This window comes from Petromyzon marinus, chromosome 41 (genome assembly GCF_048934315.1).
Source record: "Petromyzon marinus isolate PM22_M1 ecotype Great Lakes invasive population chromosome 41, UKy_Petmar_22M1.pri1.0, whole genome shotgun sequence".
In the NCBI taxonomy this organism is placed as follows: domain Eukaryota; kingdom Metazoa; phylum Chordata; class Hyperoartia; order Petromyzontiformes; family Petromyzontidae; genus Petromyzon; species Petromyzon marinus.
In genome coordinates this window covers 4,749,595-4,767,423 of record NC_133707.1, presented here as the reverse complement: position 1 = coordinate 4,767,423, position 17,829 = coordinate 4,749,595, and the positions used below count along the sequence as shown (strand labels likewise).

At 47.8% G+C, this 17,829-nt stretch overlaps 2 protein-coding genes across 6 annotated transcripts in view; one reads left to right on the top strand and one right to left on the bottom strand.

Annotated features, from left to right (window-relative positions):
• Positions 1-41: 41 nt before the first annotated feature.
• On the top strand, positions 42-13,327 carry LOC116950903 (heterogeneous nuclear ribonucleoprotein H2-like). Of its 3 annotated transcripts, none has more exons than XM_076073258.1 (10): positions 42-122; positions 2,691-3,053; positions 3,580-3,735; positions 4,025-4,168; positions 4,522-4,696; positions 5,497-5,879; positions 7,507-7,625; positions 8,204-8,339; positions 8,810-8,860; positions 10,143-13,327. In XM_076073258.1, the coding sequence occupies exons 2-10, from the start codon at positions 2,780-2,782 to the stop codon at positions 10,280-10,282; spliced, it is 1,578 nt and encodes a 525-aa protein (XP_075929373.1). In that variant the 5' UTR covers positions 42-122; positions 2,691-2,779; the 3' UTR covers positions 10,283-13,327. The 3 variants fall into 3 exon arrangements, with proteins under 3 accessions (XP_075929373.1, XP_075929371.1, XP_075929372.1); XM_076073256.1 differs by lacking the exon at positions 42-122 and adding an exon at positions 129-262; XM_076073257.1 differs by lacking the exon at positions 42-122 and adding an exon at positions 1,884-2,429.
• Positions 13,101-17,829, bottom strand: part of RUFY2 (RUN and FYVE domain containing 2) — a 28,198-nt gene continuing 23,469 nt past the window's right edge. For all 3 annotated transcript variants that reach the window (XM_032969060.2, XM_032969061.2, XM_032969059.2), the window contains exon 19: positions 13,101-17,089. In XM_032969060.2, the coding sequence (XP_032824951.2) occupies positions 16,946-17,089 (144 nt within the window). In that variant the 3' untranslated portion in view covers positions 13,101-16,945. The remainder of the gene's footprint in view (positions 17,090-17,829) is intronic.

The window sequence follows — 17,829 nt, the reverse complement described above, 5'->3', positions numbered from 1 at the left end:
GCGCAGAGGGGGGAGGGGCCTCGCACCCCACCCCTCCCCCTCGCACCCTCCACCGGAAGTGACTGAGTGGGGAGGGCGTGCCCTCCATACCCCCCCGACTCAGTCGCTTCCGGTGGAGCGAGGTAAGATGGCGGCCTTCATTTTATCGCGTCCCGTCCCACAAACTTTAAGCAAAAAGCACTAAAAAAAAACATAAATATCGTCGCTTTTGCATTCATTTCCCTTGGGCAACGAGAGTAGTGACGGCGTAGGGCCGTCTTGGGTGAGATCGTACTTTCATTCGCTTTGCGTCCGGGGGGGGGGAGGAGTTGAATTCGCCCAGCGAGTTAAGAATCACGGCCTACACGTTTGCGTGCGTTTTTTTGAAGCCTTTTTTTTCCTCGCCTTTATTGACCATTCGCTTGAACGAGATTTCCGAATTCGTTGGTAAAATACTTGAACGCTATTTTAATCGAAGTAAAAAAAAACCTCGCAACGTGCTCCGTTAATTTTGGTGGTTTCCGGATTCGTGTAAGGTCTGCGCATGTGACAAAATGGCTTGAAATGTGCGTTGTCGATTAAAACAGTGGTCGGGTACCGTCCGCTGTGGGCCCCAGCATTCATTTGGAAGACTTGTAACGCTATTTTAATCGAAGGCAAAGCCGTATCTTGTCCTGTTAAACTATCATTTTGGAGGTTTCCTGTAAGGGGGGCTGCGCCTATGACAATGTATTGAAATGTTGACTGGGCGGTGCTCGGATAGGTTCGCCGTGGGTCAGCAGAGGACTGTGTAGCAGGAATATCAAGCGTACAGTATTTGTATGGCTCCAAACCCGCACTTTGCCTGCGTGGGGAAGTATGGATAAATAACCTGCACGGCGTGCGAAGATCCTCGTCCAGCAGTGGATTGACGGGAACGTATATATATGCACGGACGAACCTCGTCATCCGTAATACAGGAATTGTTTTTTTTATTAGATCGCGTAAATCTAAATGTGTCGTTAAACCTGCCACCATACGACACAGACAATTAAGTAAGGTTAGTCGCGTAAACAAAATATGCCAATTCGTTACTAGTACAGCACACCGGTATGTTGGAGACTAAATCCACAACATTTACAATCTGAGTACGACGTTTCGCCAGTAGTTACAACTAGCTTCATCAGGCGACAGGCAGATTTGTGAATACATCCTCCTGCTTCGTTCTTAGAGGGATGGATCTATATGTCGTCACTTGTGAGTCCCTTACGTGGTGGGGGGAGGAGGGGGGGTTAATGAATGCATATAAATTACACCGTGTGCTGTCTACTCATAACGAATTTTCATGTTCTGTTTACGTGACAAACCTTAATAATTGTCTGTCGGGTGGTGGCGGGTTCTACGACACATTTACGCGATGTAACCCAAAAAACGTGTATTATGGCTATTGGTCGCGAATGCCTACTGCGTGTTAAATAATCTAATCATATACACGAATCATTAGCGCGATAATCGATTGTAATCGATGTGCCGGCACGTGCCTAAAGCTTCGTGTGGCCTTGACCACATTATACAGACCATTCGGCTCGACGTGGATTTTTATTTTTGCTGCTCTTATTTGCGCATCGTATTGCACGTGTTTTAAATGTTTACGCTGCTGTTTGTGTTTTTGTCTGTGCGCGTGTGTTTTTAAGTTTTAGAGGAAGGGAAGTGGTGAGGTGGGAGGGATGATGATGGTGGTGGTGAGGGGGAAACGGAGGGGGGGGCCTTTGATGTCTAAAGGCCGGAGAGGGGTTGGTGCGCGAGGGGGTGGGGCCGGTTGGGGTGGTGTGGGAGGGCGACGGTGGTGGCGAGGGATTCACATTGGATGGGCTGGGATTGGCAAGTGGGTGGGCTGGCCTGCAATGGAGATGAGTGGGATGGGGTGGATTGTGGAAGTGGCTGGGCGGGGCTGGGGGCTGGAGTCGAGATGGCATGGAGGGGTTTGGTGGAGATGGCTGCAGAGCGTTGGAGTGAAGGTGCTTGGAAAGGTTTGGAGATGGGGAGTGGAGGCAGATGGAGCTGGTTGGGGAGGGAATGTGGGTGGGCCAAGGGATGTGGTTGAGGTGAAGGTGGTTGGGAAGGGGTCAGTGGCGTCATGCGGTGGGCATGGGCCCTGTGCAAAGAATGAAATGGGACCCCCTCTTCAATTTCTGCCCCCTTAATAGCTTGGCTTTCTTGCCCCTCTGGCACGTGGGCCCTGGTAATGTTGCACAGCCTGCACACTCAATAGTTGCACCACTGGTGGAGGTCTGGGTTGGGTGGAGGGTCGGGGTTTGAGTGGAGGTGGTTGGACGACATCGGCATGAAGGTGGTTTGGTGGAGGTTGCCGGAGAGCGTGATGTCACTGGGGGAAGGGTTGGGTTGGAGTGGAGATGCTGGTGAAAGGTTGGGAGGAGCTGGCTGGAGAGCATTGGCGCTGGTTGAGAAAGGTATGTATTGGAATGGGGGTGGTCGGGAGTGGCTTGGGTTGGGTGAACGTGGCTGGAGAGCATTTGGAGTGCAGCTTCCCTCAAAGGGCATGGCTGGATTTGGCGGTGGCTGGGGAGGGCTGCAGTGGGGCCGGATGGGTGCGACCTGGGTGGTTCGGAAGGGGCTGGGGTTGCGGCTGGGTGGACGCTGGGTGAATGGAGATTCATGCTCGAAGGTCGCGTCAGCAAAAAAGCTTGCCTGCCCCGTGCTGCAACCCGCAGGGGGGAGAGTCTTGGAGTAACGACACAGTGGGCGGCCAGCGACCGCAGCACCAGCATCATCGCCGGCAGCTGAAGACAAAAGCGCCGTCATGTCGCGTGATTCGCGCGATTCGCGAGATGGTCGCGACAGAAGAGACTCGCGTGAGAGGCGAGACTTGCGGGACAGGCGAGACTCGAGAGACAGGCGAGACTCGCGCGACAGGCGAGACTTGCGCGACAGGCGAGACTCGAGAGACAGGAAGGATTCACGAGACCGGCGAGACTCTCGGGACGCACACTGGGACGACCCCGAAGGATTCGTGGTTCGCGTGCGTGGCCTCCCGTGGACCTGCACTGCCGAAGAACTCTTGGATTTCTTCTCTGGTGCGGCCATGGTGGCTGTTATGGCACTACCACTCACACGAGCACCCAAGCACAAGGCAGACCCATTAGTAGCTTTACGTCAAGTTTTATTTTACAGAGTAACGTGGACAACGTGTTAATAAGACCGAGGGTCAATTACAATTGTAACTGTAATGTGTCATTAATTGCAATAAAAATGTTATTGTAATTTAAGCGAACAATGCTGCTGTAAATGTAATTATAATTGACGCCAGGTTTGGATTTAAGTGATGCTATATCATGAGTCATGGCGTTTAACTTCAGCTGTACACGCATTTCCCTTGATAAGTGACAAAATGTCTTGACATCCAGGACCATTTCTCACAGTTCGTCCATAACTAAATGATCATTAAGACAACCAATGTAAATTACTACTTTTGCATCATACGTAGCCAACCGTGCTAATCGGACGTGCGGGGTGAAGGACAAGCTACACACAAAAATCACTTCTAAAGAAATGTTTTCTTTAAACTAACGTAATTGAACACGCGTTTATTGTCACGTCCAGGCTGCATGCTTATGAACGGGAAGGCGGGCGTGGAGTTTATCAACACGCGGGATGGACGGGCGAGCGGAGAGGCATACGTTCAGCTGGAGACAGAGGACGACATGCTGCGTGCTCTCGAGCTGAATCGCAAGCACATGGGCCACCGCTACATCGAGGGTGCGTAAAAACACAAAACGAGTCGAACAGTGACCTCATAAATTAGCTGGGGTGAGGGGTTTTTTTTGTTTGGGGAAAAATGTAAGGAACCGGAAAGAGAGGAAGATCGAACAGAGAAATGCCAGAAAGTTGTGGCACTACTTGAGCATATTGGCACAAGACAGAGCAAAGTGGAAACAACGAAATGTGCAGTGGGCTATCTTCCCATGGACCGTGTCATGATGGGGAAGGGGAAAATTGTTTACGTGGCCGGTGTGGACATCCCCCTCCCATACGTCGTTGCGTGCAGTGTTCAAGTCGAAGAAGAGCGAGCTGGAGTGGGCCCTGGCTCACAACGGGCCAAGCCAGCCCGACACGTCGCTCGAGGGCTGCGTGCGACTGCGCGGACTCCCCTTTGGGTGCACGCGAGAGGACATCGTCAAATTCTTCTCCGGTGAGGAATTCTGGCCGTAGTCACCTGGCACCACCAGTCAGTGCTAGAGTTGCCATATAATGTACGTTTGGGTTGCATTCTTGTAAAGTGGAATCTTAATTGGAAAATCGTATATCGAAATGTATTTACCCATTGTGTCCCATGTATATAACCTAAGATGCATTCCTCGCAAAATATTTTCTGACACAAAACCTACTAAAGTAACACTTTTCAACACTATATGTACGTATGTATGTTGAACTCCCTTCGCACCGAAACATAGCCAACCGCACTAATCCGAGGTGCGACAGTTGTTGGGAGTTTGCTAAGAAACCCTTGACTTCCACTGGGTGCGACCTCGTGTCCGCGTGCAGCCTCCGAAGGATCCTCCGCAGTGTACAACATCTCGCCGTACGACATCTCGCCGGACGGCATCGTCATTCCCCTCGACCACCAGGGCCGCAGCACGGGCGAGGCCTTTGTGCAGTTCGTGTCGCAGAGCCTGGCCGACATTGCGCTCGGAAAGCACAAGGAGAAGATGGGCCACCGGTACGGGCTGGTCAATCATTCAGTTTGTCGTCATTCGCTTGTTCATTTGTGCACGTGTGTGGTGGTGTCCTCGATAATGTTGATGACCTACGTATATACATTTTTTTATGTTCACTTTCCAACCAAGGTTCAAAGCGATTGGGGGGGGGTCAGGGCGGGTGTGGGAACTATAACTCTTAAAGATGATGCGGTGTAAACAAATCTATTGTTTAAAGTTGTGTTACTATTATTGAAAACTGGCTAAATTTATCAAAGGATTGTTCACAAGTTGAACAATCCAGAGCAAAAAGGGCTTTTGCAACCAAAAAAACATTTTTTTATTTGATGCTGCACTTCATTTGGCTAAATTCAATCTCTGATAATTGAAAATATCAGTTTAATACATCGGTGTGACTGTTACGTGATGAACACGACTCTCGGATGGCAGGTTAACCTCTGCTCTGTGGACCAGAGGTCGCTTGCTTGAAGAGATCTCGGTGGTTTCTTGTAGCTGCGGGAAATTGCCCAGTTATTTTGTTTGGTATAAGAATTTGCATTTATAGGACACTTAAATGCTTTGGTAACTTGATATCACATCTGAGCATTCCAATGTCCTGCTGTGGCCTACCTAAGGGCAGCCCCCCATCTGTCCCCGTGCGGCGTAACATGAACATCTGTACTGGCCCGTAAGTGAGCATTCATGTGCCAGTTGGGTTGCGGGGGGTGGGGCGGCATTGCCACGTGACTTTTCCCAACGGAGTTATTTGCAAGTAAATCCGTTCGCTGATGTGTTTGAACAAAAAATATTAAAACGCCTTCAGGTACGTGGAGGTTTTCCGCTGTAGCCGAGGGGATTTCCGGGGCGTCTACGAGCTTGCGCGCCGGCACGCCCTGAGACGCGGGCCCTACGACCGACCCAGCGTGAGCCCGAGGGGCTCCTATGGGAGCGCCGGTGTCCACGGGGGCAACTACGCCGGAGGCTACAGCGGAGGCAACAGTGGGGGATATGGGCCGGACCGAAACTACGATCGTCTGCGACCGGTTGGCGGTGAGTTCCGTAGCCGTTGTTGGCTTTGTGTTTGGGACAATGGGCAGCAACGTCTGTGGGGGGGGGGCGGGGGCAACTACGCCGGAGGCTACAGCGGAGGCAACAGTGGGGGATATGGGCCGGACCGAAACTACGATCGTCTGCGACCGGTTGGCGGTGAGTTCCGTAGCCGTTGTTGGCTTTGTGTTTGGGACAATGGGCAGCAACGTCTGTGGGGGGGGGGCTGCACGCGAGGAAATGAGTATGAGTACACTTTCTCTTCCCTGCCATATACCCCCCAATGATGTTTGGGTAGCTGCCTGCCTGTCCTGGTCTTCGGCACTCATTCCTACCCTGAGCCATCTCCACAGCCTCTCCCAATAGTCTCCGCGTCCTGGTTCACCACTTGCACCTGCTCGGCCTGCCCTTCGTTCTCCACGCTCCGATTCTATGTTCACCGTTTGTCTCCCTGCGATGTTATATTCCTCTCACGACACATTCTAAGCCATCTTAAGTCAGCTTTCTTTGAGCCTTTCTGGAGATGGGTACCACCACTCTTGACTTCTTCCTCGTCCCTTAATTTGTCATTTTATAAGTAATCCTAAAGTTCATCTTGTCATCCTCATTACTGTGGTTTGCAACATCTCCCTGGTTTTTACAGCGCATATGCCAATATCAGTCTCATTATTGTCATCTTTCACTTTCCACCGTGTTGTCGGAACACTGCAAAGTATATGTACAAATGTCATTATAGTTCTTCAAACTCTGGCGTCAAAACTTGATCGATGCCAGGTACGACCTCATTCGTCGATTTAATCTATTCAAAGCAATTCATTGCCCTTAAATATATATATAAGCATCAAATTATCTGTGTAGGAATCCTTCATAAATAATGCAGTTATAAAAATTGTATGCCAATTTTCATTGTGTTAATTCCCATATTCCTGTTTATGATTCTATGGTTTGTTTATGGCACTTTACATTAATTTAATTGTCCTGAAATGTATTAATTATATTATCTCCCTTTATATCTTGACTTAAAGCTTTCGTGACTGCAGGCATTCATATTATTTGGGTCTTTCGGTAAAGTCACGTAGATAGGTTCAAAGAAAATAAACTACGACTGTTTCGATCGCAACACAAGCAAGCGGTCGTCATCAGGAAAAAGGAAAAAAATATTTTTCTTGATGACGACCGCTTGTGTTGTGAAAGACCCAAAGAATATACAGTAAAACCTTGGATTGCGAGTAACTTGGTCTGTGAGTGTTTTGCAAGACGAGCAAATTTTTAAAATATTAATTTGATAAACGAGCGAGGTCTTGCAATACGAGTAGTACGTATACGCTTTGTCTGCCAAGCGTCACATGATCACAACTGATATACGAGTGCTTTGATATGTGAGTGCTTTGGATTACAAACACGTTTCCGGAACGAATTATGCTCGCAATCCAAGGTTTTACTGTAGCTCCCTTTATATTGTTAAAAGAGCCTCGTCATCTCAAAGGGCCCATTCCAGGTCAGAAAAAAATATTCTGCTGAGTGGAACCAACGAGATGGATCAAACCACACAAATAAGAATGGATTATTCTTATTTGGGGGGGGGGAGGGCAGGAAATACGTTGTTAGATGCCTATTTAGAACATTTTATATTTTTCTTGGTGGCTGGTGCAAACACAGTTGTACACGTTTTTTTTCCTTCAGAGCCTTGGATGGCCTTGTATCTATGCCACGAAGGCGCCACGGGGTAATCAATTAAACGTGATTTTTTTAACACTTTGAACTGTTTGTGCCCCCGTCGCGACAGGTTTCAGCGGCCGTAGCTACAGCAGCTACGGCTCGACGGGCACCTTCCAGACCAACACGGGCCACTGCGTGCACATGCGCGGCATCCCCTTCCGGAGCACCGAGGAAGACATCCTGGAGGTGCTGATCTCAACCCAGCCAGCACGGAGCAAAACCAGAATGCTTACAAAAAAAGTCACGCAAACCTAAAAACTAAAACGTCTCTTTGTAGATATAATGTGGCCAGATGTACCGTGTATGGGACCTTTTTTGCCAGTATAAAAATGATGAAAAATATAAAAATAGGCTTTGCCCCTTTCTGGCAATAAAACAGGTGTTAAAATGTTAGAACACAAAATAAGATACCTTTTGCAAGGGATGAAAACCACACGTACTTGGGGCAAAACATGCAAACAAACGTGCAAAAGGTATCTCTTTTTGTGTTTTGAACAACTTAACACGTGTTTTATTCCCAGAAAGGGTAAAGCCTATTAATATTTGCATGAGATATACCTTGTTTCACACGTCATGGGTTCTTTAGAGAGAAAACAGTCAATCCACAACCCATATAAATCGTCCCATGGATAACTATTGTTATTTTCATTACAAAGATGATGGAAGCGGGCAATGGTTGTTGTGGAAGGGATTGACAATTTACCGTCGGTGGTGGCGTTGTTGTTGCGTGTGTGCGGCCCATCGCGATGCCGCCGTTGGCGCAGTTCTTCTTGCCACTGGCGCCGGTGAGGGTTCACATCGAGTACGAGGTGAACGGACGCGCCACGGGGGAGGCGGACGTCGACTTCGCGACGCACGATGACGCAGTGCGCGCCATGGCAAGGGACAAGGCGCATATGAGTGAGACTGCCGATGTCAACAACGTGCCTCTGCATCATCATCACTGTCATTGTCGTCAACACCACCGGCATCACCAGTGTCACCATCGTTCAGCAGCAACATTACCGCAACTCACAACAAAAAATATCACCACCTCAATCATTGACGTGACTACTCCAAACACCGCTGCGTACATCATTTGTTACCATAAAAGCCATTCACATGACTACACACATCACTAGCATCACAGCTGCTCCTATCATACACCACCACCACTGCCCCATAACCAACACCATCGTGTATATCACCGCCACTGGCGCCATCAACATCACCATAATTGACATCCACCACCATCGACATTTCCTGTCACTGCCGTCATCGCCGCCGCTGAAACCCCCGCGTGTGAGATGTGGTCGCTTGTGCCCGTCCGCTTTGCAGCTCATCGGATTCATCTGGCATTCATAGAGATTCCTGATTCTGCTTTCTTGCAGAACACCGCTACGTGGAGCTGTTTCTGAACTCGACGGCGCACAGGGGCTACGGTGAGCAGAGCCCAGAAACCCGCAAGGGCATAAAAACACACGCACGCGTGCACTCACTACCTACACCGTGCCCTTGAAAAACGGGGATAATTCAGAGGGATGGTGTACCATGCTATTTCCATTTTCCTAGCTGAACGCTGTTATTTTGACGAAGACCAAATTTAAACCCATTCACAGTTGGCGATGTTATGTTTCCATCTGCCAAAAGTGGTGCGAACAAGCAATCGCAAGGCTGTAACTTTACTTGACCGACAACATAGTAAACTTATACAATAGGATGCTTAATACGCTCTTGAAATGAACCTTATGGTGGGACCCCGGGGACCCAAATAAACGGAAGTCAAAATCTTAATTTATTTTTGGCGATTCCGTCTCACCACGCACATAAACGCCGCGACCCACCTGGCGCGGATCATTCTGTTGTCGTCCAAGCGCAGCGAGGATTAATGCACGGAAGAGCTGAACAAGTGAATGCACTCCATGCTCTGGTATGGGCAGGATCATAACAAGTCTTATCCAAAGCTGCTCAAACTGCCTACACGACTTAAGTCCTTCATTTGTCATAGCGGTATGCATAATACATTGAAACTGCTGTCATCAAATTGGAGACCTACTAATGTCTGCAGCCAGGATCAGTCGATGACAATCCCATTACCTGCAGATATTTAACAGATGAGATGCGTTGTACCATTCATTTCTCCTGTTTGATAATACTTCTCTTGTCCGTATGCATCTGTGCAGATGTTTTTTTTGCGGTTAAGCCATAGTCCTCACATGCTGCTCGTATCAATGCGGATAAGAGGAGCAGCAACCCACTACTCTGTAGAGTAACATTGGTATAAATGCTTGCTACAATATGAACAGCGCATTGAAAACGCGTACTACTTTATGCACTGTATACAAAGTGTGTTCACAAATCCACACTGAGAAACACGATGATTGACAGAGGGGTGTAAATTATTTTTTAGATGGTGCATTTAAATAGAGGTACTGCAGGTAAGTAGTTTTCAGTTTTAAAGGCATAGTTTAACAAGACAACACTTGCCATCATTCTTCAAACCCATTGGTGAAAATGAGAGTTTTTGTTTACATTATAATATGTTTATGCGAGAGCGGGGGGCTTATGTGACCCCGGGGTCCCGCCATTAGGTTTAAATGTGTATGTAGATTTGCCACTAATCGCTTTGACAAATTGTCACTTAGGGAATCTAAAATGTCGCTCGATCTGGCAACAAAATCACTGTGTTGACAATGTCGTGTTCCCCCCCCCCCCATCTGCCAGGAGGTGGCTCGAATGGCGTGGCATGCTACAGCTCCAGCACCAGCAGCAGCCGGCGCGGCGGAGGCTGGGACCGCGACAGGGACCGCGACCGTGACCGTGATCGGATCCGGGACAGGGATCGGGACCGCGATCGTAAATGAGCTGCAGGACCGAGGAGATGGGGAGGGGGGGGGTGGGGGGTGAGTGTGGTCCCCTCTTGTCGTGCCCAGAAGCGCCCCGACGCTGTCTTGTTTAGTTCTTTCAGTGCTGTCCTGTTTTCCGCATGCCCTTGAAGCCGTGATACACCGGGGCAACTTTAGAGGCAGTCATTGCCGGCAATCAACACCGGCGGCGGTCGCCGCGATGCATTTCTGTTGCAAGAAATGTAGTTGCCCAACTCTGGACGAATCCTGTTCTTGGCCCCCACCCCACAATGGACAGCTGGGATGGTCAACTGCCATCGGATTGCAGAAGAGTCACACGACTACTGGACATTGCTACATAGGCCAATCATTGCCCTTGAAACACTTTACAACATTGTTGTTATTATTCTTGGTTCTTTCGGTAAAGTCACGTAGAAGGGAAACAATAAAAAAAACGTTAAATCAAAATTGTTTTTATTGACAAGACAAATCCCACGAGACTCCATGCCTATTGCTGTACCGGGTTGTCACAGTTGGTCAGCACAGTAAATGCGTTGCCGGTGACGATTCTAAAATTTCCCAAATGTATCGTAGCCTCTAAGCATGGTACAGGACCCATTCCCGTTTTTGTGAAATGATCCCTGCCCCCCCCCCCCATCCTCTGCCTTTCCTAGGATGGAAAAGTCTGCCCTGACAGACTGGCGTTGAGTGACTGATGACACTTGTTTCTTCTTCAATGTTAGTCCATTAGAAGGGTAATAATGCTGCATATGGTTCACCACTTCCAAGGCTTTAATCCCCACTTGGAAGAATGCCCTTGTCTGGCCGCATAACACGCGATCACAACTAACGGGTGCGTTGCAGCAGGGTAATGCCTTTTCCCGGCAAGCGACCCCTTCATTGCCTCGTTGTGGACACACTCGGCCAGGTCTGGCAAGTGTCGTCTTCAGTTTTAAGTGTTGTATCCATATTTTTCTGGATTTTCCACACGTAACCATTTTTCAGGTTAACGCTCAAACTTATTGCGTGTAAATGTGCATGGGGAGTGAACCAAGACCTCAACGGTGGTGCTATATAATGGTCACATCGCACCTTCACAGGCCGTCCATGGTAGCGACCAGACTCTCGATAATCCTGCTGCGCTGGAAACTGTCCCGTCGGTCCTCCCCTGCCACCCCCCCCATCAGTCCCCCCATAGTGGGCCAACCCAAATCTTGGGAGACTTGGGCTATTTCCAGTACCACACGTTGGTGAGTCTGGGTGCTACCAGTGTCAGCGTGCGGTGTTGGGGGGGAGTGGGGGGAAGAGGCTTGCAGCCACTGGTGAGGTCTCTATTTTATACACATGCGTGTTTAACCAAGTAAAAAAAAAAGTGTTCAGAGTTGATACGGCATTAAAAGTGAAGGCCAATTTAGTGACCAGTCAGGTTCTCTTTCAGAATGGTGGTGCGAGCGGCGGTAGAAAAATGAACGTTATTCCTTTGCTTTGGAAATAGTAAATACTTAACAATGTATATATTAATTCTTGATTTGAAGTTTTCGTGACTGCAAGAATCCATACTCTTTGGTTTTATTCGGTAAAGTCACGTAGGTAAAAAATAAATTAAATCACGTTTCGGAAGCTTGTGTTGCTTCCGAAACGTCGTGATTTAATTTAGTTTCATATTTTATTTTTTACCTACGTGACTTTACCGAATAAAACCAAAGAGGATGTATGTATTGTCACGTTCACAATTTGTTGTTGCCCCTGTTAAGGCCACGGACTGTTCAGTTACCCCCTTCATGTCAGTTCTTGGTGACAAGAGGTCTATAAGTTGTAACAATTTGCTTCCTGCCTTCCTGGCAAGTCGAAACAAAATTGTGATTTGAAGATACATTTTCTTTTAAATATTGGTTAAGTAACACAGGGATGATGACGTGAGCCCATAACATACGAATAATCAAATATGTAATTTCCATATTTGTAAGTTGACCTGTATGAAGTTCTTACATGTGATTTTTTTAAAGCTATCGTTTGCTGAAGAATCGATATTGATGGGTAAGTGCATCAGTACATGTCTGTTTGAACCGCAGTTTGGCAAGAAAGGGGGCCCTGTGTCTTTAAATTACGGTGTTATTTTTCTGGTTTATTGGGAGTTTCTACAATTTAGTTAATTTTGATTTAAAGCTTTCGTGACTGCAGGGATTCGTATTCTTGGTTCTTTCGGTAAAGTCACGTCGAAGGGAAACAATAAAATAAAAATATAAAACAATTTATATTGTTTCCCTTTACGTGACTTTACCGAAAGAACCAAGAATATAATTTAGTTAATTTAAAGTGTTCTGGGGATTTTTTTTTTCTAGAAAGTTCTGAGGTGGTCAGGGTGGCTCAAGAGATCGAGGCAGCCACTTGTGATGAAACTGTTTAAAGTGGAGAAAGGAGCTCCCCCCCAGTCGCCAATGATTGCACAAAAAACCCCACTATTAAGATTTGGTTTTGGCTTCAATTGGAAAAATTCCATTTCTACAAAATTTTAATATTGGGTTGACTCGGCAAATCCATTGAAAAATCCCTCCCACAGCCATTGCGGGTGTGACAGGGTACTTGGAATTTTTCAAAATGGATTTGACATCACATCCCACAATTGGAATTGTAGGAAAAATTTCGTGTACATTTTTTATTTCAACATACTGCAAGTATCGTTTGCAAAGCTTTGTCGATGGATTAACACAATTATTTTGATACAAATGACTTCAGCTGGGAAGCTAGCACCCCCTCCCCCCTTGTCTTTTAATAAACCAAGGTTATTGCAACGTGGTGTTTTTATATGGTTTTAAAAAATATTAAAACTCTGGAGTCAACTACAAAATTTTATTTCCAGAAAACCTAAAGCAACAAACGTGACAGATTTTCATTTTCATCTTTTCAGACAACTGTACAGAAACATTTTTAGCAAGCCAACGATGGAGCTATTACAGGTGTGAATTGTCAAGCAGCTTTATTCACAACCGGGTGACATGAGTTGATGTTTTGACTTCTGTAAAATGTTGACGTTCCGAATAAAAAATACAGCTCTGGACAAAATCTCATTTGGGTCAGCATCGACGCGATAAACGGCTGCATCGGCACACGTAGCCTCGACCTGGCATGCTGTAAAATAAACATTTCGTTTATACACATATAAAAATATGTTTTACAAGTCCTCTCACCCGCTACACTGCTGAAGCCAATGAACGTTAAACTGCCTCGCATGCAAATACGCCACAGCACGAATTAGCTTTTCCATTTCATATTGGTAACGTGTACAATTATAATCACGTCTTTTACTTTGTTCTTGGCGAATAGTTTTTATTTCAGTATAAGTTGGGGGCACGGTTTGGGGCTGCTCTGGTATGCTGCATACCAGGCTTCAATCACAGCCCACAGCTCACTATGGTGGTGAGTGATATTACATGAACTGGTACTAATCCGCCATCTCGCACTGACCAGCATGGTGAAGTATGGTCAAACAATTTCATGACTGCTGTTGTCTGGGGAGGCTGTCATCCAGCAGTGGATAAATTACCATATACACTATAGAATATTAAAATACACATTTTAAATCGTATTATATATTAAATAGATTCTTATATTTATTTGTATAATAAAAGCACTCCCGATTTGTATTGACAATTCAGATTCATTGTTTTTCGGGCCCAACGACTTGCATTCATTGGCTTCAGCGTGCGGAAAATCAGTTGTCATTTGACCCCGCGCTTTAAGCATAGCGGTGCAACCAAGGCACTCCCATCGCAAACACTCCGCCCCCCCCACCACCACAGCTGGGACTGCCGTTTGTAAGCATAGGCAAGTGGAGACACGGCTGTCTGGAGTCCCCAGATACTCCTAACAGAACCGACATTCATGGCGTTGGCCAGCATCTCAATATAGGATCACAGAGGTCAGGCAAATTGTTGGCACAGGTTCCGTCGGGTTGCCTTCCCGCTTGCCCGCGCCTCCGTACGACAACTGCGCGTTACAATTTCTACGGCGTTTTGAGATTGCAATTTTGCGCTTTGCTGTTACTCGCCCATGCCTACACAAACACGCAACCTAAAAAAACTAAAACGGCTCTTGTTTTTATTTACGCATCGGTGTGTGGGCTGTGCTGTACGAGTATGGAGCTTGGTTAATGGAGAAGAAAAAAAAACTTCACCTTCACATGTCCCGTCCAATGATATCACTGCAGAGTGACTGCTGTAACTTTTTAAGCTCGCGACTGCATTGGTGGTGTATGAAAATCGGTGTGGAGTGACTGTCATTCGAGTGTACCTGAAAAGTCATTCCAAGGTCAACCTCAAGAACAAAGCTTCATAAAGAGTGTCAGCCTGCGAACAGTCTGGAAACCAGCCGTGCAATGATTCCCCAGAGAATTTCATCATCAGGGATTTGGGGTCCTGGTCCGAGAATATTTTTACCATCTCATTTGGATCGTTTTCTTCTTCTTCCCACACGTACACTTGTATTAATTATCTTTGCCTAAATCTACACCACCTATAATCGGCATCGCAAACAATACTCGTATGCACGGCTCGCTGCCAGGTATTTCGATTGTATACATGCCTTATCAGATTATGTACACATCGTATTTATTGTAACTTGCTGACCCAGCCCCTGCTGGACATCTGTGAATTTGAGCTTCATAGCTCATCAGATTCCTCCAAGATAAAGATTCTGATTCGGACTTAAAAAAAAAACACCCGTTTGTTGGTAAGGTTGCATCTTTAATCGCGCCAAAATGACCGCGCGTGCAATAATGCCAGCAGTAGCAGCAGCAGCAGCAGCGGTTGTAAGCGCACCCGTGGAGTGGACTTCCTTGTCGCGCGAGTTTCAAAACGCAGCGGCGTCAGTAACGCGGAGAACGCGGACGATAACCATTGGCTGAACGTTGCGTGCACGGCACGCGCTCGAGAGGGGCTCTGCGGATTCAAATGAACCCTCATCCGCCCGACCCACCCACCCACCGCGGCTAGCGGCCGGGACCAAGGAAGGAGACCACGTCCTGGGACTCCCAACTATACCCCTCATTTGTGCAGAGGCGAGAGATGAACGATAAGAACAACAAAAAAAGCAAAGAGCTCCTCCACCCTGTCCCGATTTTCCCCGGACGTCAGTATCAGGGAGTTGTCCTGGTACATCTGTGAGATTTCTGGTATTTTGATCTGTGGTCTTCCCAGGAAGTGAAAAAAGAGACCCCAGTGTCAGTTGAGTAAAAATACAGCACCCAAGGCATTACATTTAAGTGCAGTTCTCCCCTCTGTACGTATGTGAGACATTCTTGCCGGGATATGCCGTCAATTTCCTGTAATTCAGAGGTGGCGACCCGAGTGTGGGCACAAACACTAACGTCATTGGCACCTTAGTTTAATGCGCTAGGACTAATGCCAGCAGTGTTAACAGCCACAGCTCAGCTGCAGCACTGCTTAGCTCTTGTGCATACATGTAGATGTGTGTGTGTGTAGTTGGGATTCTATTTGGTGCATCTGCCAGTCACGGAAGCCCATAACAACCTGGATTGTCCCATGAGCTATCTACCACCAGTAGGCCTCTGTCACTTCAGGTGGCCTCAAAGTGCCCTCAAGCCTGGCACAAATCCCATTATTGTGACTTCAACGCCACTTGGTGGCGAATGGCAGCTGCTGTGCGTCGGGAGCAGTGGTGCAGTGGCTCGCACGACCTTACAACCCGGAAGACCTGGGGCCGCGGTTAGAGCGAGATTAAATCCTGTTCAATGGATATCAATTTGTGTAAAGTCAACAGTGGTTGTACAAAAGCTTCACTCACACCTGCCATAGCAATGTGGAATTTCCACCATTGGCTTCGGGTTGTAAACACCTTCCCCACGCTCTTTCGAACCAGCAAACCGCTGACTTAACAGAACCTGCCTCAACCGTTTACTTGTACACGGACACGTAACTGTTTGTCTCGCTCGCAATTCGGAGAATTATCAATTTTCGGGTTCATGGTCATATCCGAACATACATTTATTTTGCCAACGGCGGTGAAGGTAGCAACAAGCCTCTAGGTAGCTTTGATGGGGTGACGTGAGCCAATTTACGCACACCGCTGATAAATAACTCGCTATCGCGAGTGTGTAGGTAGGTGGTGCAACTGCACCGAGGCCCAGGTTCCGGGCTACAAAGTGAAAGGGAAATTGGCCCCAGTTTCATTCCTAAAAACTATTACAAAAAACTATTTATATTTTACCAGATAAGGCCCAGTGAGCTATACAGCTTATTTTTAGAAGCGACCTGGCCACAAATGATAGCTCAACGAAGTGGCTTATCACGTGGACATTTATAGCAGCCAAATATTCTAAATACTTAGAGCAGCCAAATACCTTACACCGGGGCGGCGAATGCCAACCATGCTGCACCGTTGCGTGTTCTCGCGAGTCTAAGAATCGGTTTAAAATTAGTGAATCCAGGTGGTAAACTCAGCCGGATCCGATCGCCTCAGCGACAGAGGCGACCGCACGACGCCGCGACACCGATGTACGTACACACGCTCGTTCGATACGTATGCCCCGGACGACCAGCACTACCTAGCAGCGTGCCGCTAAGCGGAGGGATAGATCACCGACTGCGGTTGTGTGTATGCGTATGGCATGTGTGCACGTGGGCGCGTGCGTACGTACGTGCATGCGTGTGCGTGTGCGGGAGCTCAGACGGCGCCTGACGAGTATCTCTGCAGGAGCAGCGCGTGGCACAGGTCGCACACTCGCACCGGCTTCGGGGACGACGGCAGGGGCAGCTCGTTGTCCGAGCACGAGTTGCAGAAGATCTCCCCGCAGTTCCGACAGTGGTGCTTTAAATGCCGAACGGGTGTGGGGTGAGGACGGGGGGTGGGGTGAGAGATGGGGGGGGGGGGGGGAAGGTGAAAAAGTGAGGTTTCTGCATTACGCCACTGTTACGCTCTGCACCACACGCAGGCTTGCCTGGATAGCGTACAGGGCTACAACGTGGCCTGGTGGAAGCGAGTCCCCCGCTTAATGCAAAGGTTCGCGGCTCGAATCGAGCCACCGCCTTCGTTATTGGGCGCCGCAGTGGCGAGATGTTAACTCCATCGCCTGGTAGGCAGGAGGTCGTGGGAGTGATCACGACCCTGACGCCTGCTGCATATGTGGAGTTTGTGTGTCTCTGGATTTTTTCTCCGGGTCCTCCGGTTTTTCCCCTCCACATTTAGAATCAACACGCGTTTAGAGTATTTGGCTGCTATAAATTGACACGATAAGCCACTTCGTTGAACTATAATTTGTGGCCAGGTCGTTTCTGAAAAAGAGCTATATAGCTCAGCAAGCCTTACCTGGTGAAATATTTATTTCTTAACAGTTTTTATAGCTCATTACAGCGGTGTAAATAAGCATGCCGTTTGCTTCACAGTGGATGCTAAATATCCCGTGACGTCATTCACGAGAGTTGGGCCCCCCCCCTCCCCGTGTGTGACGGCATCACGATAACAATTCCCTATGAGAAAATGTACAACGTGAAAACTGCAACAATAAAAAAAAACTTGGCAGCAGTCATGGGACTCGGTGAGACATTCGT

What these genes read in the sequence shown, in the direction of transcription:
- LOC116950903 (XM_076073258.1), top strand. Translation starts at nt 2,780, where the DNA reads ATGTCGCGTGATTCGCGCGATTCGCGAGATGGTCGCGACAGAAGAGAC. An exon ending in ACTCTTGGATTTCTTCTCTG is followed by an intron (nt 3,054 to 3,579) that starts GTGCGGCCATGG and finishes TGTCACGTCCAG; the next exon opens with GCTGCATGCTTATGAACGGG. An exon ending in GGGCCACCGCTACATCGAGG is followed by an intron (nt 3,736 to 4,024) that starts GTGCGTAAAAAC and finishes CGTTGCGTGCAG; the next exon opens with TGTTCAAGTCGAAGAAGAGC.